We start from the raw sequence: 26,460 nt of genomic DNA on the forward strand, positions 1-26,460 counted from the left end.
CATATAACCCCCGTCCTAAAATCGGACCCGATTCAAAATCTCTATCAGACCATTTATATGGCATTCCATTCCGTTCCATAAGCCTAATGGTTTATTATTTTATTCTCAAGTTCTATAACTTCAGGTAAATCAGATTTTTTGTCCATTTTCAATTAAATTAATACTATCAACTATCAAGACGAATATTTTTCTTTTCATTAAAAACAAACCGTAGCAAGTTTTATAATTACAAAATTTAAAGATCCGCGAGGCTCTGTTCTCATGCCATCGAGAAGGATTATCAGTCTTATGAACTTGGGTTTCTAGCCACTCTGGTATTACAGGAAATTAAGCCACAAGGAAGGAAAAGACGAACTAACATAGGTCTGTAGGGAACTATTATTTATATTTATAGTTCGTTTAATATGTGTCATTTATATATTTCAATATTGTAATTTATTTATTTGTCTATAGATGTATAGATACTTTGAGGTGTGGGTATTTTTGTACAAAATTGTCATAAACTACAATACATTGTCTTATCTGTTTCAAGTTTAGTTATATAGAAATATGTGCGCATGATAAACATATTAGTTTCTTCATCCCATTTCATACGCTCCCTTGGTTTACGTTTCAGTGGTAGCAAGTTGATTGGCTCTTGCCTCTTGCAAAACATCATCGACTGATATTACTGTTCTACTTCTACCACTTCGTCTCACGACTGTTTATTTTATTTTATTTCTTTTATTATTAAGATGTAGTACATAATATATTTTTACTGTAAATATGTAATGTAATTTCAATTTTTCTACTTGATTTCAGATTTGTCTAAATTAGAATTTATAAAGAGGGTTTTGTCTTGGACAGTCATTTATGGCTTACATTGATCCAGAGGGTGTCCAGACTAATAGCTGTGCGATATTTGTTTGTGGGCATACGGGTACGCGATCCCGGATCTTATATCCTCATCTAGTCCGTAAGAATGGTGTCCTTCCCCCTCCCATCCTCCTTTCCTTAGCTCCCTTCTTCCTTTACATATCCTACCCCTTCTATTTTCCTCTCCCCTCGGTTTTTCCCCACAAAGGGGTTTTGGAGGTCGGACGGCAGTCGCTCCAATTAAAAACCGCCAACCGTCGCTAAAATGTAAAGACAACTTAAAAGACTGGGTACGACCAGGGCGTCGTTGCAAAACGACGCGCAGCCACATCGCCCTACACCTGACAAGTGAGCAAGGGCTATCGTGTCATGTACGGGCACGGCTAAAGACGTTAGTACCCAGACGGAAACTCCGCTTTGCAACGTGGAATATTGGCTCTCTGAACGGACGATGCAGAGAACTCGCAAATGTACTCATGAGACGTCGGGTCCAAAAATATCCTATGCGGACGTAGCTAAAGAAATGTTGACCCCGCCGTTGTGTTATTTTTACTGACTCCCTCAGTTGTCTGCTGGCCATTAAAGAGAATCCTTTCCGTAGCAGGAAAAGATATATCATTATTTTCAAGAAACAAAGAAACAAGTTCATCTTCGTGAGAATAGAGCTCACATACGTTGTCATTATTTTATTTTTACTATTATTTTAAAACATATTTACTTATAGTTTTAGTACTATAAGTTCCTTGAACTTTTCTTTCTTTACTTTTTAGTTTTAAAAGCGTAGAAATAACATCTTAGCTCCCCCTTTTACATATCTTGGATATACAAAGTCTAGTGAGTCAATCCTGGCAAATGTTTCTTTCAAGCTTTCAGTTTCAAATGATGTTTTTTAAACCAAAAATTCACAAAGCAAATCCGCAATACACCAGAGGTCAACAGATGCATCATACAGGAGGAATACTTTACGGTAATTGTGAATATTCCAAATGTCGAATGTTGTATAATGTTATATGAAGAGGGTAGTAGAAATTTACTTATAGTATAAAACCAGGAAAAGGCGAACACTCTACTTTAGTTATCGAATAGACATCGTGCAATCATAGAGGAGACGTTCCAAGAAGAAGACGAGAAGGACAGGTCACGGACGATTGCAATAGACCAGATATTACACTTAACAATAAAATTTCAAATACTGTGTATATCATTGACATAGCTGTACCCAATTCTCACAATATTCAGTCTACTATTGCTAAAAAAATCACTAAATACCAAGAATTAGCGTTAGCAATCAAAACTCTGTGGAAAGCAGAATTCATCCATATACTGCCAATAGTCATATATGCCACAGGCTCAGGTGATACGGACACGTAAAAAGAAGACCATCTGAATATATCGGAAATGTGACAATGAATCTGAACATCTCTGGGTCCGAAGACCGAAAGATGAGATGGGCAGATATCAATATTTTTTGACTAAATTTTCCATCGCCATTATTCTTTTCTCAGTCGTGTGGGCAAAACTTTTTTGCTCTGCTCCATTATTTGTCATTTAAACAACGTTTTAATTGCAACTAACGAGACAGACTTTTTTCTCTCTCACAACCATATACCAAAATGATACAAGAAATAAAAAATATTAAAAAAGACCTACTAATTAACAGTTTTGCCAGTCTGCAGCCATTGTTTCAGAAGATACTCGTAATAGCTGTCGCCCCTCGCGCCGAGCGTTATAGTGGCGTGGGGTAGAAAATGGCCAGTGTTGGGATTGATGAAAATTGGCACCAGACCACGTTTCTTTGGCAACTGGTGGATTTTCTCTGATACCGCTGCCGCTGCGTCCTGGAATTTGGTTGGTTATTCTCTTATAGTTATTTGAATGGTATTATTTGTTTTAGTACATGCATATGGGCATTGTTAGATTTGAATACAATAAAATACATAGTTTATTATTTCAAATGCAGATAACAAATAATTAGAAGCTAAGATAAATTTGCCTACTAGTAACAAAAAAATCGCCCAGAAATACAAATATTAAAGAATAATACATATATGCATACACATACACTCGTATATATAATATTCTAAATAATAATGTGTACATATTATGTAATTGTATTTAATAAAAATTTGAAAAGCAGTATTTTTTCAACAAATTGTTAAAAATCGCAGTGATTCTGAGCAAAAGCATTCTATGAATACAAGTTTTTTTTTTACGTCCCTCTACATCACACACACATCAGGTTAGGCAGAGAAAATTTAGCCCTAAGACACAGTTAGTAAAGTCGTTTGCTTATACTTATAATTAAAATTAATACAATTTTTTTTATATAGCAATCGCTTTAGCATTATCACATAATGTTTGACACTTGTTTTTTGTTGTTGTTAGTATTATTGCAACAAATTGAATATTGGACACGAAATCATTTCAAGAGTTGACATATCTATATATTATTAGGTTACCTTAAATATCAAACTTTTTTGATCTAAAAAATACTTTTGCTGTTTATAAAATGTTTGTACATAACGTGCATATACTCGTATAGCATGCATGTGATGGAATGTAAGAAATGGCCCAATCAACCCAAGATTATTATATAAATTGATAATAGACACTCTGTTTCCATTAAGACACTTCTGTGCCCACTTCCCCACTTTCCGCCGAATTCTGGAAGCATTGCGTGTTGAGTGGCGGAACTCAACGCCACGCTTTGCCTGATCGATGAAATGAAAATATTAAATAGTTCATATCATCGAGTAGGAATCGAACCGACAACCAACAGCGTTTACAATGCCACGCTTGTATCTCTGCGACACGACTTGCCTCAGGTGGATAATAGTTAATTCGCAACAATTCGCATTTTCTATCTGAATTTCTCTCATCTAAACTAGTAATTAAAATTATGCAACAAATTCAGAAATAAAAATATCTAAAATAGTCGGCACATGCATATATATATTTAGTATACATAACAACAATAGAACTAAAAATCTAACTTCACGCTATATACCAAATAAAGCAGAGTAGGTAGAGGTAACTTGGTATTAAATCACACTCGTTCTCCACTTTGTACACAATTTTCGAGACATTGTATTGTTGTTACAAATGTAATGAAAATAATTCATTCCTCATACTGGGAATCGAACCCAAAACTGTCGTTCGGCCCAAATCAGCGAATAACATATGCAATATTTCACTTGCAAGATATACAAATATATAAATCGCATCACGAAAGATGTGCAGAATGAACATAGTGTCAAGACACTCCGTTTCCAACTTTCCAAAACATTTGTATTAAGTGTGTATATAAATATAATTTAAATAAAATAATAAGCCCCGAGCGGCGATTGAACCCACAACAACAGTGTTCACAATCAGTCGATATTTCACTGCGCCATAAGGACCTCTGATAAATTATATTTCATTTCATTAGTCAGTTATTAAAAGACCTCCACAATCCTTTGGCTATGAATTTTAACTAATAATTAATTTTGTCTGAAATTTCTACACGATCTCTGTGTTATGTTATCAATCTATTACGCATATGCTATAGGTGTATAGAATTTAGTAATTAGCACTTATTTACCACTTTCTATCCATTTCCAGTACAGTTCATAATACATTTTTTATTAAAAATTTTAGAGGTATGTATTCGCACAAAGTAAAATGGACATCGAACCCACAAAAACATCTTATAAAATTACATTTAAAAATATTCGCAATATCACTTAAATATTCTGCATATAAATATAGTATTTTAATATTTCCAAGGCATTTTTTTTTATCTTTCAGGAAAGTATTTTTTTTTATTTTCACGTCGTATCCCACATAATAACAGGGTAACCGAGGGAAACTAGTAGACACTCCCTTCCCCACGCACCGCTCAATTTTTGATACGATGTGTGTTGAGTAGAGGATATCAATGCCGAGCTTTGTCTTATTACCAAAGGTGAGCAATGAAAATAATTAATTCACCCGAGTGGGAAGTAAACCCACTACCGCGTCACGTTTACAGCCAGATGCTGTGCCGCAGCGCCACAGAGGCCAAGTAATTTAGGACATAAAAGCACATTTTAAGATACATTTCATGTTTTTTGACGCAATTAAGCTTCACTTTGTTTAAAACCAGTGAAAAACGTTGTTTCAATTTCGAATAAGAATTGAACACACAACCATCGCGAGCTACAAACACACATATATTTTCGCACGGCGCCAGTATAACTAAAGTTAATAAAAAATATAGCAATAGTTTTATTAATAGTTAAACTTATTATTAATCAAACATTTTGTCTAATCTCATTAACATGAAATTTACAATATTAAAATCACAAATTATGTACGAATTAAGTACAAGAAAAAAAAACTAACCTCAAAAACAGGATTACTACTGGCTCTGGAAAGTTCTCGAAACTCCAACTGCACAGTGGTAACTTCGGCTGTAGTACTATAGTGGGACCATTCTGGTGCGTGCGCCGTCCGAGTACCGAGGTTCACATCCGAGTAAGGTATACCGGAGGGGGAGGAGAACGCGGCCATAAGACGCTCGCCTAGATCTTTCTGGAATTATTTTAATAGTACATGACATATACATATGATATATACGTAGGAAACAAAATTACATTCGCACTCATAGTTGTTGATTATGACTTAATTGACTTTGTTATTCAGGACATAGTAACAAGAAACTCCGTTCCTTCCACTCTATTTTCGAGATATTGCGTATTTGATTTGACTAGATTTTGCTTGCTAGTGCTGGCGAAAGTCAATTCTTATCAGAACGGGCAAATGAATATTCATTGCCTCAAATAACGAACGAACCCACTACCGTCTAGTTTGCAGTCACACACTGTGCCGTTGCGAAACGACGACGGCCTCAAATTAATTAATTAATTAATAGATATGGGACCAAAAATAATAAATTAATTTCTACTTTATAATTATTAAGTTTAAATAAAATAATTATCATTTATCATCTAGTTGTTGGTTAGAAAAGTAAAAAATACACTTACAAATTTCAATTAATAGAATTTTTTTTTTAAAATAATAATAAACAGTTACCTTAAAAGATGTCTTTTTGAATTAAATATAATTTATAACATTAATAACTAACTTTTTGGGCACTTTGTTATTTTTTGGTTTGAAGAGTATACGATTTATTTAGGTTTTTCTTTCAATGACTTCCAAATCATAAAATCTTGGTAAAATTATTTTTCACTTTTTAGTTAGTTTTTTAAAAGTCGGTTTTTCCTTTTGTTAAAAAATAATTTATTATCACCTTAACGCTGTATCCAGCAGGATAGACGAAGGGAACCTAGTGTTAAGACACTCCGTTTCCGCCAATTTCTGGAGGCGTTAATAGATATATAATAGAAGAAATGTATAGTGATGCTAGGAATAAATAACTTTGCTATGCTCATTCTATTCATTAGTTGTTAAGCATAGGACTACAACTTTCTTTCTAGTGGGAATCGAAACAACAACACCGAAGAAGAAGAAGAAGTGTAAAGTAATTTTCATTCTCAATAAAAATAAAGAAAAAGAACTAAAATCCAATCTTAAACAATAAACATAACATATACTAGTAATAAAATACTTACAGCTTTATCTAAAAACATATTATCCTGTGAAAAATGATAGTTCGTTAACAACGCACCGAGCACTCTTATTGTTACCTCGAAGAAGTTGACATCTTTGTTTTTTGAGAAAATCAGTTCTTCCTTTATCCACTCTTTACCTTCTTCATATTCTGTAAATATTATATTAACGTTTGTGAGCATGGATGTTTGTTTCACTTTTATGCAAAACCTAGATAGACTTTACAGTAATATAGCTTAAATATCAGATAGGCTACAATATAAGTAAGGATTTTGTATAATTTGGCTATAGTATAACAAAAAGTATAAGCGTTTATAATAATGAATATTTGTACACTCTAGAAACTAGAATCATATCTTAGTATTTGTCTTTTATTACAAATAATGGTTGTAGCTTAAAATTTTTATAAAAAATATTACTAGATTTTAAATATTGATATTTCTTTGGCCTTGTTACAATACAAATTGGACGCAAACTAAATAATACGGCATTATTTACTTAATTTTTTTACCATCTCCCAATCTGAGTGTCGATTGGCGGAATTCAACGGAGTATTTTGTTTTATCAGGTGGGGAAAACGAAAATACGTATAAGTTAAGTACCAAATACGTATATTCTTCAAATAGTTGAACAGATTTTTTCGAATCATGCCTAAGAATATTCTCGATTAAGCCACCTTTGAAATAAAAAAAAACGAAATCAAAATCGATTTATCCATTTTGGAGCTAGGATACCAAAGAGTGAGTCTGTCTATAAACAGATATGCACCGAAAATTATACATAACACTCCTTTATTTTCATCGGGGGTTAAAAACAAAGTGAATATTTAAATAATACAAAACTAACCTTCACTCAAACCCATAATAAACGCCGTATCCAAGCTATCAACAATAGTAAGACCCAAGGAGAACCAATCGTATGGCATTCCCGATACAGGTTTCAAGTTGTCGTGGCCCCACGCGTGCTCCTTATAGCCCTTCCACGCGTGTTTAAACGCCTGCACTACTGCGAATTGCCTGGCGTTGCCTGGGCCTGGAATTTCATGTAATTTTCTCTTAGCTTCTCGGTTTCCCTCTGGTTAAGACATGTCATTCCCCACTTGCTACCGAATACTTGAGGCATTCGGTATTGACAAGTAGAACTCATCGCCGCGCGTTACCACCTCATTTCCCCGAGTAGGAATCGAACCCACAACTGTCGCGTTTATATTCACGAGCCACATGTGGCTCTGCGCCACGACAGCTTCAAAAATTTTCTCATTAGAAAAAAAAATACAATATATATTCATAGACTTTACCGTTCGTAATAGACATACATGATCATACAATTAAATAGCGAATGTTCAATACAAAATTACGTATTGTATAAAATAAACCAAGTATTGTAGTAATCCTATTTACATGTCACGCACGACCCAGAACATCTGCACCAAACCTCCTATACACTACTTTTATCTATAGGCAACGAATCTTTGATAAAAAATAATTATTACATTTCAAATTGAAGGGTTGAATATAAAAAGGGACAGTTTGAGTCCTCTTATGAAATATACAGACCAAAGGGTTATTATATATAAATGGTATTTAGGATCCCTTAGTTAAATACTAAATGCAGCTTTGTTACCAAAAACTAGTTTTGGATGATTTAGTAATTTAAGATTGCTTATAATTCTGAATAAAAACATTACAAATGTTTGTATTCGAATTCTGTAATAATTACGTGTTGAATGACGGAACTCAACGACGCATTTTGCCTCGTTACCAGCGCGAGGAAAATAAAAATATTAAATATTCCACTCCTCCGAATGGGAATCGACCCCACAGACATCACAGTCACGCACGCTTATTATGCCTCATATAATGCTCATATATGCAAATTATGTTTTTAGATTATTTTTACATAAGGAATATACCGTGGCTAATTTTATTTATTAGACTTCATTTTCAATAACTGTTCAATAAATTCATTTTACAAACTATAAAATTTTACCTTATAGGCAAACAAAATATGGGAACAATATCAGTATCAATAAAATTCAATTATAAACATACCTGTAAATATAGGTCTGTCAAATACCTCTATGTAGTCAACCGCATTCTTAGAGAGCAATGGATTTAAAACTTGTTCACTAACGACAGATGAATTTCTTGCTATACTCTGTAATTTAAAATTATTTCACTATAAAAATCTTATATCTTATAAATAATTTTATTTTAATATTAATAATAATCATATTTGTCACCCTACTTCTCCCAAACGGCTCAACCGATTTGGATGACATTTTGGGAGTATATTGTTGTAGGTTTCTAGGTGGTTTGAAAATATAAATTGAACCTGTAGGTGGCAATTAATTTATAAGAAAGCAGGAAATATCGTAATAATTAATATTCAGTGAGGGCATCTTGGAGCAGCAGCACAGCTAATAGGGTTATGGGTTTCTACTCAGGGGACTTATTATATATTTTCATTTCGCCGCTCTGGTATCAACATAAAGTTGCATAAGCGGCGTAGAGTTACGTCTCGGCAATCGGGCGGAAAGTGGAGGACTGAGATTATACAGCGTAGAACTATAAAATAAATATATGGTAGTAATAGACAGGAAGACATCTGCCGCTCCGTCTATTTTCATATAAAAATTGAATCCGTGCCAATTATTATAATCGTAAGTATGCGAATAATATATTAGATATTAAAATATAAAACATCGTCTTATATAAATAATGGTCACTGAGGTCAGCGTCATGCGAGAAACATTGATAATGGAATTCTCATTTATATTTCTTAAGAATACAATAGATAGTAGTCTACAGTTTACAATATAATAAGTGTTGAATCACTATGTCATTAGTGAAAACCGTATTTCTAAATATAAACCGATGACATAGTCATGACTGATATAAAATGACGTTCCTTACATTACTTTATACTATTTAAAGATATAAAAAACATGATTTTACTTTCTGGAAATGAGAGATATATGAAGAACGGAACTAGTGTTGCCAAACTATCGATAGTTTCGCAATCGTTAGTTTTAATCTAAAAAAGACTATGCGATCGATAGTATCGATTGCATAGATAGTATCGAAACTATCGATAGTTCAATGGGAGATACGATACTATCGATAGTATCGATAGTATTGCATTGTCCGATAGTATTGTACCCTTCTGAACTATCGATAGTTTCGATACTATCTATTATACCATCGATAGTCTTACTATCGGACAACTATCGATAGTCCACTATCAATCGGCAACACTAAACGGAACGATATGCGACACGAGACTGGTCTCGATTTGGAAACTCAGTAAAAAAAATCTATTTATTGAAGCAACTGTTAAAGATGTATAACATTTTTTTTTTTTCAGATTTTTTAATATAATTCTAGTTTCAAATGAACTGTATAAACAAATGTTACACAGCTATTAAGTTTCCAAAACATACTATTGTTATCTAAGCTCTTAACTGCCAATTGAGCATTACCTTGTTTGATTTAGTTTTTAATACATGTTGCACCTTACACATCTTGAAATAAGGTCATATTTACAATGTGTCTAGAATACGTAAATGTAATCATTAATTAAGATTGAATTGGAGAAATATATTTTTTTAAATGTACAGAGATAGTTTTACTGTAGTAGTAATATTAAATAAATTAAATATTATTGTAAGAAATTGTTGCATTCATTTAAATATTTCAGTTTTTTAAAGCATCTTAGCTCAATTTATCTTAACGAATAAATACTCGTCTCAATATCAATTTAGTAATCAAGATTTTAAAATATTTAAAACCAAAGACATAAAAATTTGAACATAGTAATTAATTACCTTACATATATAGATATAGATGAAACTAGTAAAATAAAACAAAATCTACAAATATTTCGAATATGAACTCGTGACCTAATCAAACACTTACTTATAAACATATATGTTTAACCAAAAATAATAATTCCATTCGTAAAAAAATAAAACTATTTACTCACATGTTCAACATTTTGTTTCGTATTATTTTCGTCTGTCGTCCTTGAACTGCAAAACAGTATTATTAATGTCGTAACTATGATCACCGATGCATACACTAGGGACCTTTGCAGCCGCGACAGCTGATTCCATTTCTGAAATTATATATTAAAAGTATGAAAAAATATGAATGAATTTTACGAACGAAATAAATATTTATTAATCTATTATGACATTAAAATAACGACATTTTTATCATAATCTCTATATTACACAGTAATTGAAAAAATATATTTACTATACAAAATTGAATTAATTTTATACAAATAGACATTTTATACCATGTTTATACAAATTTTATGAAACGACAAGATCTACGTGATTCAACCTATTTAATAAGCCTTGTTGAATAGAATAAGCTGCTTGTTACAATTGTAGCTCTAAGTGTGTTACAAATTAACCTCATGCATGTAGGTTAGTCAAAGTGCGTGGGTTTTAGAGGAATTTAAAACACAGATAAATGAAATGTTTTTCTTTATATTTTTGTACAGAGTATGTATATAAATCTATTTATGTCAAAGTCAAAATGTCCTAATGGTTTATGGTAGAGGTGCAGGTTCAAATCCAGATTGCATAAATATTTATACACTTTTGATGAAAAACTTCAAATATTTGGTTTCTTAAGTGTAGCAAAACCTTTTTATATACTTGGTAGTGCAAGCATATAGCATGCACTACCAAGGGAAGTACATAGATAGAATCTATCTTTATCTATATTTTCTTTTACCATCTAATTTTAAGTCATATTAATATACCACCTAAATACCATGGTTCATTTTATCAGAGTGAGTAAATGAAGTCATATCCACTAGTAACCTATCGTTAGGAATGGCATATAATATTAAAACCGATCAGGCTATAATAAAAGACAGGATTACCTTGTCAGCCATATTAGATGAGTTATGGCTGAGCATGAGCGCATATTGCCAAGAATAATAAATGTGAATTTATGTAAGAAAATGAAAACATAGATTTAGATTTACATAGAATTATTATGTTGTCATCAGTCAAAATTGTGATATAACAAGTAAGGCTATAAATTACTTAATTTTACATATAATGCAACATTTAGTGAGAAAAACAACAAGAACCTAATATTAATAAATGAATTCCCCACTTTTAGTTGAGGCTACCAAAGTTCTTGAATGAAAGCGTGACAGTTGCAGGTTGATTTTCACTCAGGGGAATGAACGATTTTCAGTTCCTTGCTCTGGTAACTAAGGTGCCATTGAGTTCAACAAATCAACACACAATATGTCAGTTATAAGTTAAGAATGGAGTGTCTTGACACTAGCTTCACCCTAGATGACCCTCCACTAATCTTGCTATGTGGTTAAGGAAAAAGCTAAAAAAAAACTTACTCTGATAATTTTGATATGTGACAATGATTGATCTAAATTCCTGTCTGCACTCTGCCATGTATCTATTGACTTTAAAACCACTGGCAAGGGAGTGCCAAGGTCGATCCTGACATCTTTCTTAGGGTGATGCATTTTCATTTCAAACAGTAAAATTGGCATACATTTTCATAATAAATACTGAAAAAGAAGAGGTTATTAATTTTTTTTTTATTTTTACATGGTATTCTGTATATAGCAGGTTTGAGGGTCGATAGATAACCTAGTCTTATGTAGCAACACTCTATTTTAATTTCTGTCAACTCAACACTGCACTTTGTCTTAAGCCTTTAACTTTAGTAAATTAATTGAGGGGTACAAAAGCAAGAGTGGTAACAGATAGTTATTTTTACCAGAATCAAATGTTGGAACTTTTGTTGGAATAGGTTACTCAATTAACATTTATCAAAATAAACTAAAATTACATTTATTATATAGAGGCCATTGTGGTGCAGCGGCACAAGGGTGTAACTGTGGTGACGGTTGTGGGTCTGATCCCCACTTGAGGAAGTGAAATATTGTTTTCCATTTATATTTCTATTTCTTCGCTCTAGTGTTTTTCGCTCTAGTTCTCTAGAATTTTAGGGTGCCTACCCTGGTGTGTTTGTGTGTACAGCCTGAAGCTGATTTTTTAGATTATTATTTATTATAAATAAAATTGAGAAGTATTTTAAAAATTATATTTTTGGACTGACTGGCTTTTACTATTATACCCCTCAATTATGCTTACAATAATATGTATTGTAAATTTACACTTATTTCAATTATGATTTTAAAATACACAATTTAGTAGCTATATGCTACTAAATTGGTAACCAGATTCATTGATGCACATTTGATTCCCATCAAGAACTGTTACCAGTATATGCTGAGAGAACAGATGTATTTTTTGGTAATAATTTATTTTTAACTGCACTCTAGTAACGGGGTAGCATCAAACACTACAGTTCCTGCATACATGTGCCATCTCATGAATCATCAATAACCTCTTCATGCCCTCTAGGGGCTGCAGATACTAGGTTTTCTCCTACCCCTTTTACTACTCACTCTAGAACTATATGCTAGCAAATTGATTATATTGATTTATACTATACATAATTTGTTATATTTTGCATTGGGGGGGTATATGTTGCTCGCGTCCGTAGGATCTACCACCTCATCCTAGGCTCACCCTACATGTGCCCCCTGGGTGGTGCGAAATGAGCAACAACAACGCCGAGTCTCTGGCGGCGGTTAACTAACCAGACCAATCCAGACCTAACCCGTCTGCACAGTGAAGGTAGTAAATGACCTTCACAATCCGTAGCCTCGTGGTCATGTCTCGCGAGAGCGGCGGCCTTGGCTTTATTGCCTGGGTCATGAGGAAGAAAATCTCTTTAAAAAATCACCCCTAATCCTACGATGGGAGACGCGTCAATAGGATGCATAGCTGTTGGGATGTACAGTTATTAGCGCCGTCTTCAACGCACCTGGCGAACGTTGAAGTATTTCAGCCTTCATAATCGGAATGGGAGTAACCCGGTTATGTGACCTTTACATCTGCCCTACTCGTGGGAACAATAATGGACCATTCTTTTACTCAAAATAAACAAAATAAAACTCTAACTCAGCAAATCTTCCACCCCAGCCTATTTAACAGGCCGAGATCGCAGTCTCTATCTGACTGTAACCAAAACAGTAAAAACGAAAATACCTCAGCTGCTCCTGTAGAATCATCTGGCAATAACACTCCTGAAAACCCAAATTGGATTGAAGTTCAAAGTCGCAAAAGACAAAGAAACAGCCCTGAGGTTATAAGTAGCCAAAAGCAGTCTAAACTCAGTTCATACTGGCTAAGTCAGCCACTACCAACATCAAATGTTTTTTCCGAACCTGAGGACTTAGAAGCTAAAGAAAATTCTCAAGCCTAACCAGTAGAAAAGCTACCAAAACCTCCACCCCTATTTATTGACAAAGTAACAAACATTCGTCCTTTAATCAAACTACTTAATGAGACTGTGCAAGATCTTTTTGAGATTAAAGTTCTACCAAAGGACCAGGTTAAAATCCAGCCAAAAAGTTGCGACGCTTATAGGACTATTGTCAAAGAACTGGACGCTAAAAGAACGGAATATTTTACGTACAAACCCAAACAAGAAAGAGCCTTTAAAACAATTCTTAAGAATATTCATCCCTCCACTGACATTGAAGAAATTAAAGAAGCTCTGATTAAACTTGGACATGTAGCTATTAACATATGGAATATAAAACAAACATCAACGAAAACTCCACTGCACATGTTTGTTGTTGAACTCCAGCCAAACTCCAACAACAAAGAGATTTATAATATAAAGAGTTTACTACACTGTCGCGTAAAGTTTGAGCCTCCAAAACCAAAACGCACAATCCCTCAATGCGCCAACTGCCAAGCCTACGGACACACAAAATCTTACTGTCGTCGAAACCCAAGATGTATCAAATGTGCTGGAAATCACTCGTCCTCTACCTGCCAGCGAAAGGAAAGATCAGAAGACGTGCGATGCGCCTTATGTGATGGAAATCATCCCGCGAATTACAAAGGCTGTACCGTCTACAAAGAGCTACAAAAACAGAAATTTCCTCCGCTCCGTCATAAACTAATTAAGCCAAACCAAACAGTTCCAGAGACTGTATGTTTTACTTCGAACCAAGTACCGAATCATTCTTACTCTGACGTCGTCCGTCCGAGAGAAAATAAAATAATACATACTCATACAACGCAGCAAAATCAAGGAAATAATGAAATGTCACAAAATGTTAAGCCAGAAAGCACCAATGAAATGAAGGAAATGATGGATATGTTCAAACAGATGATGCAGCAAATGAGCACCATGACAAATCTATTACTGAGTCTTGTAACAGAACTTAGGTCGCAGTCTACCCAACACAAGTGTGGCCAGGATTTTACCCAGGAAGGAGGCAGGCGGTCCACCTAGCCCCTCCGCGACTATGTCCTTTCAAACCCATTCTCCTTGCCTTGTGGAATGCAAATGGGCTTTCTAACCATACTCCAGAGTTAACAACATTTCTGCAGATGTATAACATTGACATTATGTTAATATCTGAAACAACAACCACTAAAAGTCATTTTCATGTGCCAAAATATAATATCTATTGCACAAACCATCCAGATGGCACAGCGCACGCATACTGGTTAAAAGTAATATGAAACACCATGTTAATAACCCTATTTCCAGTAACGAAATTCAAGCAACAGTTATCGTTATTGAAAGTTCAAATGGCCCTGTAATGATTTCAGCTCTCTACATGCCCCCCAAACACAACCTAAAAACTGAGCAATATTCGTCTTTATTTAAACAGTTTGGCAACCGATTTATTGCTGGAGGTGACTACAACGCCAAACACACCGACTGGGGCGCACGAGTTACAACAACAAAGGGGCGAGAACTTATGAAAAACGTGCAAAGTCTAAATCTTAGCGTTAAATCCACCGGCAAGCCGACCTATTGGCCGACTGATCTGAAAAAGAAACCCGATCTTGTGGACTTTTTTGTCACTAAAGGACTCTCAACTGCGGCTCTTCACTGTTTATCTACCTATGACCTATCGTCAGATCATACACCCGTGCTAGCCGAACTCCACAACGTCCCTGTGGACGTGGTTAAGCCCTGCAAAATCCACTCAAAAATGACTGATTGGGAATATTTCAGAAGAGTTATTGGAAACTCACTGCCCAAGCGCATTCCTCTTAAATCCAATAACGACATTTCCACAGCCATTGAAACTTTTAATAAATGCGTACAGTCAGCTGCCTGGGAAGCGACTCCCCAGCGTACCGCCAAATTAATTATTCCGACTTATCCACAAATACCAATTGACCTGATTAAAAAAAAAAGACAAGCCAGAAAGAAATGGCATCTTACTCAACACCAAGATTACAAAAAAGAGTTCAACAAACTTACCAAAGATGTCAAAACTCTTCTCGGAGACATTACAAATGTAGATGTAGAAAGTCGATTAAAGGGCCTGGATGCAACTATTGCAACTGATTACTCCCTGTGGAAAGCCACTAAATCCCTTAAAAGACCGATGGTAATCCAATCACCACTACGCCGCGACGATGGTTCTTGGGCGAAGAGTGATGCTGACAAATCCCTTCTTTTTGCAGAGCACTTACACCGTGTATTCACCCCAAACTCAGCCTCTGGCTCTACCAAAATTAATGTGGTAACGGAAGCCCTTTCTGCTTCTAACCTGTAGTCGCCACCTATAAAAAAAATTTGCGTTAAAGAAGTTACTTCTACTATCAAGAAACTTTCGTTAAACAAAGCTCCCGGCTATGACTTAATTACGACAAAAGTCATGAAAGAGCTACCCTATTTGGCTATCCTCTTGTTAACCGAAATATTCAACGCTATCTTGCGGCGAGAATTCATACCCGCTCAATGGAAAGTAGCCGACATTATCCTCATTTCCAAGCCTGGCAAAGATCCGAATAATGTCACATCCTACCGCCCTATTAGCTTACTGCCTGTAGCTTCAAAAATCCTGGAAATACTTATTTTAATGCGATTATCTTCAGAACTCACTAGAAGAAACATTATCCCATCTCATCAGTTTGGCTTTCGCGAAGCTCATGCAAATATTGAACAAGTTCATCGTGTGGTCGAAAAAATATATGACGCATACGAACACAGGAAGTATTGCTCCGCGGCATTTCTAGATATATCACAGGCATTCGATCGTGTGTGGCACGAAGGTCTCCTGTACAAGATTCGTCAAACCCTCCCCTTTAGATATTTTCTCATTATAAAATCATATCTTCATCAAAGACACTTTTATGTTAAGCACGGCGAAGACAGAACTGGCCTGTTCGAAATCAGAGCAGGTGTTCCACAGGGCAGTGTAATGGACCCTGTCCTTTATCTAATTTACACCTTTGACTTACCAACCACAGACGAAGTTCTTGTAGGGACATTTGCCGATGATACTGCCTTAATAGCAACTCATGAAAATCCAGCAACAGCGTCAGAAATGCTACAAAAAAGTTTAAATAACATATCAGTGTGGTTAAAGGACTGGAGAATTAAAGTTAACGAAACCAAATCGGTGCATGTAACTTTTGCTCTTAGACGCGATACTTGCCCCAGTGTCGAACTTAACGGAGTAATAATCCCTCAATCAGAAAGCGTGCGCTACTTGGGCATATATTACGTACGTACGGACGTCTTACATGGAGAAAGCACATTTTTGTAAAAAGAAAAGCTCTAAGTGTACAAATCCGAAAGCTTTATTGGCTCTTGTCACGGAAATCTAAACTCTCGTTGCATAACAAACTTCTCCTGTACAAAGTTATTCTTAAACCTATGTGGTCTTATGGAGCTGAAGTATGGGGGACTGCAAGCGACTCAAACTTAGACATAATCCAACGCTTTCAATCAAAAACTCTTTGCATAATAACGAATGCCCCTTGGTTTGTCACTAACTCTCAGCTACATCGAGATCTAAGGATACCTACAGTGAGAGTAGAAATTACCAACAAACTCAAGTCATACTCTCGTCGCATAAAAATACATCTCAACATGCTAGCCTGCAAATTAATGAATCCAGCTAACTCATTTAAAAGACTTAAAAGGAGGACCCCACAGGATCTTCTGCAATCATAAAATAGGATCTCTCAGGAGACTGTTACATTATGTGTTTATGCCAATGGGCGTATACCACCAATGTCTGTAAGCTCCTAACCACCAGCTTAATGCCCAGTTGAGGCAGTTGCAGGTTTAATTGCAGTTAAAAAAAAAAAAAAAAATTTTTGCATTGAATTACTAATATACACAACTTACTTCACTTCTATTGTGTTATTTGATGAGGGCGTTCCAAATGTGCAACACTTATCACTTCACCAATGTTAGATTGTAAGGTGGAAATACAAAGTAGGTTGTTTGATAATAAAAATGTATTATTACACCATAGGAGAATGCATATTAAAATTAAATTCAGTTAAATATTGCTTTCACCTATAAAAAAATATTCAATATTTACAATTTATACATAACATAGTAAGTATGAGTAATAAATACTGGACTTACTATAATAAAAGATATTTAAAAAAAATGTAGGTCTAAGACTTAATTCACATTTAAATACATATACAAAAATACGGTATGTATGTAGTATATTTATCTGATCATGAGATGAGTTTTTTTACAAGGCTGTGTTTATGTGTTTGTGGCTGTGTTATATTAAGACTATTTATTTACATCATTAAAATATGAGAACAACAGTCAATACTACGTAATATATTTTAGTACAAGTTAAAATTATTTACTAACCTGTTTAATTAAAAAAGGTTATCTTAAATCTAAGTAAATAAAAGAAGACAGTTTAAAAGAAAAATACTTACTGCTTTAAAACCAGAAATATTATTTCGTAGGCTTATCAAAATTAATATAAGCACCAAAATTCTGTTTGTCCACGTCTACAATAGAAAAAGTGCATCTTATACAATTTTTTTATTCGTCACTTAATGAATGCATTCTAAACATGATTTATGCTATATCAACACAGTAGATATATTTATATTTAATTTATAATTTTGTGTATCGTTAGAATAACGTATGTTTTATTTTAAAATATTTGTTGGGTTAATAAAGTACTGCTAAGGTGCGAAATATTATTCGCGCAATCAAATATCGTTTAACCATAGACTATGGATAAATGTCAGTTATAAAAAGACAAAAAAAGTCCATATCTGTCATCGGGTTAAATATTAGATGTAAATAATTATTTAATTTATAATTTCAAAATATTATAATAGAACTTTATTATAAATATAATTACGAGTGTCAATTATTTTATTTATTACAATTTTCATCTTCTTTGATTTGGTTTGTCATTGAAGTTGTAAATTGTCTTTGCCATTATTCTATTTTTATCTCGCTCGTTCAAATCGCGCTACGTTCAAGTTTTAATAAAAAAATAATAAATAAATAAATCAGTATCACGCTGTATCCCGCACACAGCAGGGTAGGCAGAGGGAACCTAGTGTTAAGACTGCGTTCCCCATTTTCTTCCAAATTTTGGAGGCATTTGAATTTGAACTACCTCGAGTGGGAATCGAACCCACAACCGTCGCATTACAGTCACACCTTTGTATTTTCAGAAATCGAGTACATATTCTAATTTAAAACAGAAATTGGTAGCTATCGAATTTAAATTGATAAAAAATGAGGGAAGAAAATCAGTTATTTTTTACAATGTAGGTACAAAAATAAATATCGATGAGAAGGTGAAAATAAAACAACCAAATTAATAATATAATACATTTGTATTCTACATATTATATATATTATCTAATTTAGGATGTCAGTTCTAAAAATATATATCTATTTTTTATTTACTATTTACCCGACTACAAGAATGAGGGAGAGATTTTAAGCATTATGTATATGTGTGTACATCTATATAATATAATAAAACAGGAAAAATGGCGCATCAGTACATTGAATATATTTACAAAATAATCATTAAGAGGCTTTAAGAATAGTAATAGAACCCAAATCCACAAAAAAAAATTGTCTGTTTGTACGCGCTAATCTCCGGAACTGTGGACGGATTTGAATGAAACTTTTTTTGTTATATAACTGTTAAGTCTGGGCAACATATAGGCTACAGTTTATTTTGAAAATCTCGATACCTGATGTGGAACCTTAACAGCCTGTCTAAATATAAATGTACTGCCTTGGGGAAAATTGAACAACCTGACAAGTAAATTCGACCCACATAACAAAAATAAAGATCTGGAGTACCTGACCTGGAACCCCATTTATTCTCCAAGTGATATAAATATAGCGTCTTAGTAAAAGTTGATCAACATAACAAGCATTTTCTGTCCACATAATGAAAACGAAGATCTGGAGCGACTGATATGCTCCCAACAGCCCAGCTAAACCTTAAGAGATATGAATATAATGGCTTAGGAATAGTTGTTCTGCGTGGCCATTGTAGAATGAAATGAGATTATTATTCTGACCCAATAATTTAAAATAACATAAGCTAGGAGTACCTCCACGCGGTATCCATGAATAATCATGAAGTTCAAGCGAGCGAAGCCGCGGGCGGACCGCTAGTACATAGTAAGTGTAATATTTTGACAAATGAGGTATTGTTAGAAGCGTCTAGATCGTCCGCTGGTTATAAGCTATTCGATCTTACAATAAATTGTATGTGACGCTCTCTGCGTGACATAATGTCACTTAAAAAAAACTATTATGGTGCTATCGAATGGGGAATCAAATGAAAGGCTTTTAGACCGCGATATTTCAGTAGTCGGGTTTTAGTATTTGAACTTTTTTCTTGTTTTCTTTACTACTTTGCTCTACTTATTTTTTTTCTTTTCTTTCTACTTACTTTCTTGTATTTTTTTTAAACTTCTTTCTGTTTTTTTTTTTTTAATTTAGGCCCTCTTTGAGTTTAGGCTTTAAACTTTTCAGATGTTGCTGTGTCCACCGAAAGAAGATTCTCAGCTTTTGTTGCAGTATTTTCAACTTCTTAGGATTCGAGCGTTCCGCGGTGTTCAACTCCTGATAACTCCCGCTTCCGCCCCCGCTAAATGTTTCTAACTCCTGCTTACTCACACTCCTAAATACGTCTGCCTCCTCCTGACTCCGTCTTTTGATGAATGATGGCTTCGAAATCTTATCCCATCTCACAGACATTCCAAATTCCAACCAAATCCATCGCTCCTATAACAAAGATAGTCTTATCTTACTATTGTCCAATAATTTACCGTTTAAGTACTGAAACTGTGACGCCAACTCTAAAGTTTCATTATCATGTAAAAACATAATGTAAGTAAAGCTAAATATTGAATTTTAATTTAGGTCCTGTACTAAATTAATAGTAGCTTATCAAACGTAATCAAGATTTGAGAAAATTTATAGTAGTAATTTATGCTCATAATTTAATATCTGGCAAGACGAAAGTCGAAAAGAATTGTAAAAATTAAAAACAAATGTTAACTTGAAATTAAATCTTACATAATATATATTTTCGAACAACTCAAAAACTCAAATTGATCAAAATTTATATGTCTTCGCTATGTTAAAAGTCTTTGACAACTCATCTGCTTGACTCGTATACCATTTGAAAATGTAACTCGTATTATTATTATTTTAACCACAAGAGAGTCAAAATATCTTTAGCAAATAAACAAAGAATTACTTATATTAAAATGTGTTCCTAAAAAGACCAAGCAACGTTTTAAACAGCCAAAGGAAATGCAGATAATAAAAATTGTCAAATAGTCTACTGAAATTAATATAGATGTCAGAAATTCTCTGCTTCGACTTATGAGGATCAAACAAATTTTATTGGTAAAATCTGCATTTAAAAATATACTTATCGATGTGGATGCATTATTGCACGCTCTAATCCAATAGTATTTATAGTAAGGATACGCAATTCTTATTTCTGATGTTTTTGCTATTTTACTAGAGAAATCTTAATTTTGTTTTGTTTTTTTTTTTTATGAAAGAATTATAAATGTAAAAAATACCTAGTTGATTTCTAACTCTTCTTTTTTTAAATAAATTAAACCTTAGGTGCGCACGAATATGCGCCAAAATAAAAATTTCGAAGTTTTCATCCCTCAGTTACACTTACCGACATTTTAGAATTCATGTTGATGCTTTAGTGAAATTTAGGCGTGAGTTTCCGAAAAACAATCTTCTGCCGCCGCACCGGAAGAAGCTCCCAAATCAAATTATATGAACTGTAAATAATAAACGAAACACGATATATAGATATATATATGTCGATATATATATGCTTATTTTTAATCAAAAAATCTACATAGTTCATGTAAATTTCTACTAGGTGTGATTATGTGATAAAATGGGGCAGTGGTTTCTAGTTTCTAAATACTATAATAATATCTAAATAATATTTAACCGTATTTCATTACATGCTTTTGGCGGCTATGAAAACGTTATGGAATATGTAGTTTGAAAAAAATATTTTTGTTATTATATTATTATATTCTAATATCGTATGTTGGACGATACTATGTGAAACTGCTAAAATTTATTAAAATGCATGTAAATAGATCAAGCAGCAACAAGCAAAATTATATTAGCTGTAATTGTAATCATTAATAAGTAACAATGAAAAAAAAAAAGTTTCTCGTGGTAGCCTTAGAAAGCCTAGAAACTCTCTCTCGAGTTTCTTGGTATCAGTCGGCTGGGTGATCAACTTTTGTTTGCTGAAGACCCCAAATCCACTTTCCATCATCGGCTGACTTAAGTTCCCCTTTTTGTTAATAGACTTCACCTTCTTCCCTTCATAAGAAATGTGTTTGAAGTGCTAAATAGGAAAAAGTTTTATGTCAGATATGTAGGTATATTGATTTTACGTACCGCTATGTCAGCTAACAATTATTATTTACACAATTAATATTATAGTGTTCAAAATGTTATATTTCTAATAATTTATATAGGTAACTAATACCTATTACAATTATCTTTTTAAAGTCACCATATATAATAAACATTAAATAAATAAAACACAGTTTGACCTTCGATATTTGAGATGAATTAATCAATGGAGTCCGAGATGGCGGGTGCATCCTGCGCGTCGGTATGTGCAATCGAAAGGAAAATCAATACATGGGATGACCTGTTGCTCAGGATATATATATTTACTAGCGGCCGTGCGCAGCTCCGCCTGCTTATTTGCACCCTTAGGTGTGAATTTTAATAAGCCATGAAACACGTGTTCAATTAAATATTTTTAAGAGTCTGAATTTACAATTTTATAAAAATCGGCGCCGATTTAAATATTTTTCCATATAAACTTTTAACCCCTATTTCACGCATTTAGGGTTAAAATTTTTCAAAATCCCTTCTTAGTGGATGTCCAGATTACGAAAGTAAACATCTGTCCAAATTCCACGTTTCTACGCACAGCAGTTACGGCTGTGCGTGTGTCTTACCTCAGTCAGTGAGGACAAGTCCTTTTATATATATAGATTATTATTGAGCAACAGGTCAACCCATGTATTGATTTTCTTTCCGATTGCACAAATATATATATATATACAATAACTCACCTTAGGGAATCGATTGATGTGAAAAAATAAGGAGTTTGCAGGGTTGTTGATCTTGGTTGTTTAGGTGGTAAAGATATAAAAACAAAATAATTTAAAATACGGAAAAAGACATAAACCCTGAAAAAGAAAGAAAATAAGTAAATAAATAACAAACAAGATATTGAAAATTAAGGACGATAATAATAAGAGGAAAATAGCAGGGCTAACAAAAATATTATAAAGTAAGAACTACCAAAGACAAATGGTTCGAACTGTTTAAAATCAAAAATATCCAGAAGAACACAGTTTTGGATACAAACAAACAGAAGTAATCGCGAAAGGACGAAAGTCACTACACGGATTCTTCCATCCATGGAGATATCTTTTGCTTTGGATCTGGCCGAAGCCCTATCACTATACAGGCCTGCCCGTTATGACGCCACTGACTCTACTGTTTATTTTCAAACAACGCTTCCAGAATCAAAATAATGCCAACATTTTGATATTTAATCAATGTATGGCCAACATATGCATATTTTATGAACAATTTTATATCTTTTTAAAAAAGATAAATAGAATGTTTTACATTATACTTATTAAAAAAATATATGTGATATTTAACATCGTTTTTTAATGTTTTATTATTCATATTATTTTGAAATATTGTAGTTTAGAAAAAAATTCTGATTCAAAAAGTGAAATTGTACCCAGATGCGTCTAGTCTAGAAATTTTAGTTACACTATTCTCCAATAGATGGCTTTGATTTGTATGTTATTTGTAATATGTTTCAGCTTCCACTGTATTCCGCTTTTAGCATAGTAGGCAGAGGGAGCCTAGTGTTTAGACATTCTGCTTCCCACTTTCTAAATATTTCAAATAAGCTATTGTTTTAGTATTAAATATTGTTCATGGAAGTTCATCAACTGCTGGACCTGGCCGAAGCCCTATAGTACAAGACTAGAGCTTGAGGTACCTTGAGTTTAAAACATGGAATAGTATTATACTATAATATTCAACTTCAACATTGGTCCAGTTCAGTGAGATATATTCGCTATGGCTTGTTACAGTATCAACTAGTAATCCCTCTAAGGCGAAATGCGGATGATTTATGTGGTGGGGTATCGAGAAATGCTTTTAGTGGAGCCTTTTATTACCTATATTTTCTTGATAATTCTCAGTAAGATCTCTCTATAACATATTTTTTTATCACAATTAGTGTAAAAAAAATATCAGTAACAATGCTACCTTGAATCTTTATTTTATTTCCTTGACAAAATCATATCTACTTTATATTAAGTTCTTAAAAAAAATTTATTAAGAAAATGAAAATTATATTTATTTTCATTATTCTTATTTCTCAGTTTCATGCCTTATCTAAAAACACTTTCTCCCCCTCTTCCGTTTCCGCTCGAACACAAACTGAGCAAATTAAGTGAAAACATAAAAATAATTCATTTCTCCGAGAGGAGAACTCTCTCCCACTGCACCTGGCATTTAATTATTATTATTTATTCATTTCAATTGTTCTAAGATCCATAAATTGACACGATTGTTTTTATGGCATTGGATTAAAAAGATAAGAAATAACTCCAATTCTTTAAATGTCTCCCAAACTCTGCACGATAGGAACAGTTATCTTATCTTTAAGTCAAAAGTATCATTCTATTCAATCCTTCTATGTAGCGATGTTAGTCTAAAAATTCACATTGGAAGAACGCTGGAAGAATTCCGATTGCGCTGAAATATCTATTCTAATAAAGTCAAAGTCAAGTCAACCTTACGCAGTACTCCGCATATAACAGGATAGGCAGAGGGAACCTAGTGTAAAAATACTCCGCTCCACACCTTCCGCTGAGTTGCAAAACTCAACGCCGGGCTTTTGCCTTGGTGCCAGAGCGAAATAATGTTAGTAAATAAAAATTCTTTCTCAGAATGGAGATCGAACGGCCGCAACGGTCCTGGACTAATGTTACAAAGCTGTAAAGTTAGCCTCTGTCACTACATCACAGATATTTTACCTGCAGTCAAATTTATCTCGGGCATTTAGAAAGTGTCATTTTATTCCCATATGGCTATGCAAGCGGAGTCTGAGAAACAAACTAGTCATATGTTAACGAAAAACTTTGAACTCTGCAAGGCCAAGCAGCAATACCATGTTTTAAAGTATTTAATTAAATTTACCAAGAATGTATACACATTCAACTTACTTATTTTATTATGTTGAAAGGTCAACGTTTGTGTTTATAAAAAAAATAAAGTTTTATATAAGGTAATAAATTCATAAAATAATAAGTATAAAAACTCGTTTGTTTACACCTATAAAAGTAATTAAGAACAGAATGGATAAATAATAATTGTGAAAAAAAAGACATATTTTCAACATAAGTAAATTTGAATGGCGCGATGAGTTATGTTAGTGCTTAAGTTCCATTAACATTTATGCTATAAAAAACTACCTACGTCAAATTCTTTCCAAGAAAAATTTATATATGATATAAATTTTAAGAATCTAAATTAAAATTAAATATTATGAAGATAATGATTGAAGATCATCAACTAATTCATCTCAAGAAATAATTATTACACTGAAAAACAATTTAAAATGAACTTATTATAGACGGTTTCAACGCCTGACTTATTCTTCTAAGGCCACTAGCCTGTTAAATGGTGAAATCCACCCAAGTATTGCAGCATTTCAGCCTTCACCTTATTCCGTTCCTGGACTCGTGGCACCGGTCACGTAGACCAACTTCACACGCAAAAAAAGGTAATAACAATCATGACTTCCGTAAATTAAAGTTGTCTTCCTTTTTATGAGTCTATTGTTTCAGCGTTAGACATTTTTTCTGTAAGGCAGAAAGAAATCTATATATATTATACCCATAGCACTCAGCTATAATATTGACAACGTCAGACTGCAAATGGTTGGGGATTCGATGCCTACTCGGGGAAATGTATTGTATTTTTAATTTATTTTTACAATTTTTTTACAAATAGTATGTGAAATTAAGACTCTATTTATAGTACTTAACTATTTCCTATGCACAGTTCTAGAAACTTACATAAGTAACTAATGACAATATATATACTTCTAAAGAATAATATATTGTCTTGATTATATCGAGCAGGATATCTACGTTTGGATTTTCCCAATCATAAAGGCAAGTGTTTTTTGCGTATTACTCTTACATAATGGAATTCAAGAGAATGAAAGAATATGTTTCTAGGTGTCACTACACAACTAAAGTTGCACTTTCTGTAGCTCTTAGTTCCATTCCGTTACAAACGTAAAATGAAGTTTTTAAAAGAATTTTTTGCTTAAAAGTGAAATTTCATAAAATATTTTTTATTAAATTTCTAAATAACTGTACAATTGTTATTTAAAAGCTTTGATTATGTATGTTTTTGTGCTATGAAAAAAAAATATATATATTTGTGCATATTTATTTTATTCTAGGTAGTTCTAAGTTAACGATACCTACAATGGGCATATCCGCTTGTCAAAGTCGTTACACTGTTGGAATTATAC

General features: G+C 33.4%; 2 protein-coding genes across 11 annotated transcripts in view; both read right to left on the bottom strand.

The window, feature by feature from the left end:
* The window catches only part of alpha-Man-Ib (alpha-Mannosidase class I b), a 38,476-nt gene extending 19,936 nt beyond the window's left edge, over positions 1–18,540 (bottom strand). The window contains exons 1-9 of one of the 2 annotated variants that reach the window (XM_085205688.1): positions 18,248–18,540; positions 17,688–17,861; positions 11,830–12,006; positions 10,432–10,563; positions 8,499–8,604; positions 7,294–7,479; positions 6,450–6,598; positions 5,221–5,409; positions 2,506–2,693 (exon numbers count right to left, since the gene is read on the bottom strand). In XM_085205688.1, coding sequence (XP_085061814.1) covers positions 2,506–2,693; positions 5,221–5,409; positions 6,450–6,598; positions 7,294–7,479; positions 8,499–8,604; positions 10,432–10,563; positions 11,830–11,988 — 1,109 coding nt within the window. In that variant the 5' untranslated portion in view covers positions 11,989–12,006; positions 17,688–17,861; positions 18,248–18,540. The remainder of the gene's footprint in view (positions 1–2,505; positions 2,694–5,220; positions 5,410–6,449; positions 6,599–7,293; positions 7,480–8,498; positions 8,605–10,431; positions 10,564–11,829; positions 12,007–17,687; positions 17,862–18,247) is intronic. The other variant, XM_085205689.1, reaches the window with a different exon arrangement.
* A 612-nt stretch (positions 18,541–19,152) lies between these two features.
* On the bottom strand, positions 19,153–23,393 carry LOC146527264 (uncharacterized). 9 transcript variants are annotated; one of them, XM_085206239.1, is made up of 4 exons: positions 23,184–23,393; positions 22,952–23,068; positions 21,508–22,206; positions 19,153–20,588 (listed from the first exon to the last, which is right to left on the bottom strand). In XM_085206239.1, the coding sequence occupies exons 3-4, from the start codon at positions 21,523–21,525 to the stop codon at positions 20,295–20,297; spliced, it is 312 nt and encodes a 103-aa protein (XP_085062365.1). In that variant the 5' UTR covers positions 21,526–22,206; positions 22,952–23,068; positions 23,184–23,393; the 3' UTR covers positions 19,153–20,294. The 9 variants fall into 9 exon arrangements, with proteins under 9 accessions (XP_085062365.1, XP_085062371.1, XP_085062366.1 ...); XM_085206245.1 differs by having other exon boundaries at positions 21,508–21,616; positions 23,251–23,392; XM_085206240.1 differs by having other exon boundaries at positions 23,251–23,392.
* Between the last annotated feature and the right edge of the window lie 3,067 nt (positions 23,394–26,460).

This window comes from Heliconius melpomene, chromosome 21, assembly GCF_056956725.1.
Source record: "Heliconius melpomene rosina isolate 202511_hmr_F chromosome 21, ASM5695672v1, whole genome shotgun sequence".
NCBI lineage: Eukaryota > Metazoa > Arthropoda > Insecta > Lepidoptera > Nymphalidae > Heliconius > Heliconius melpomene.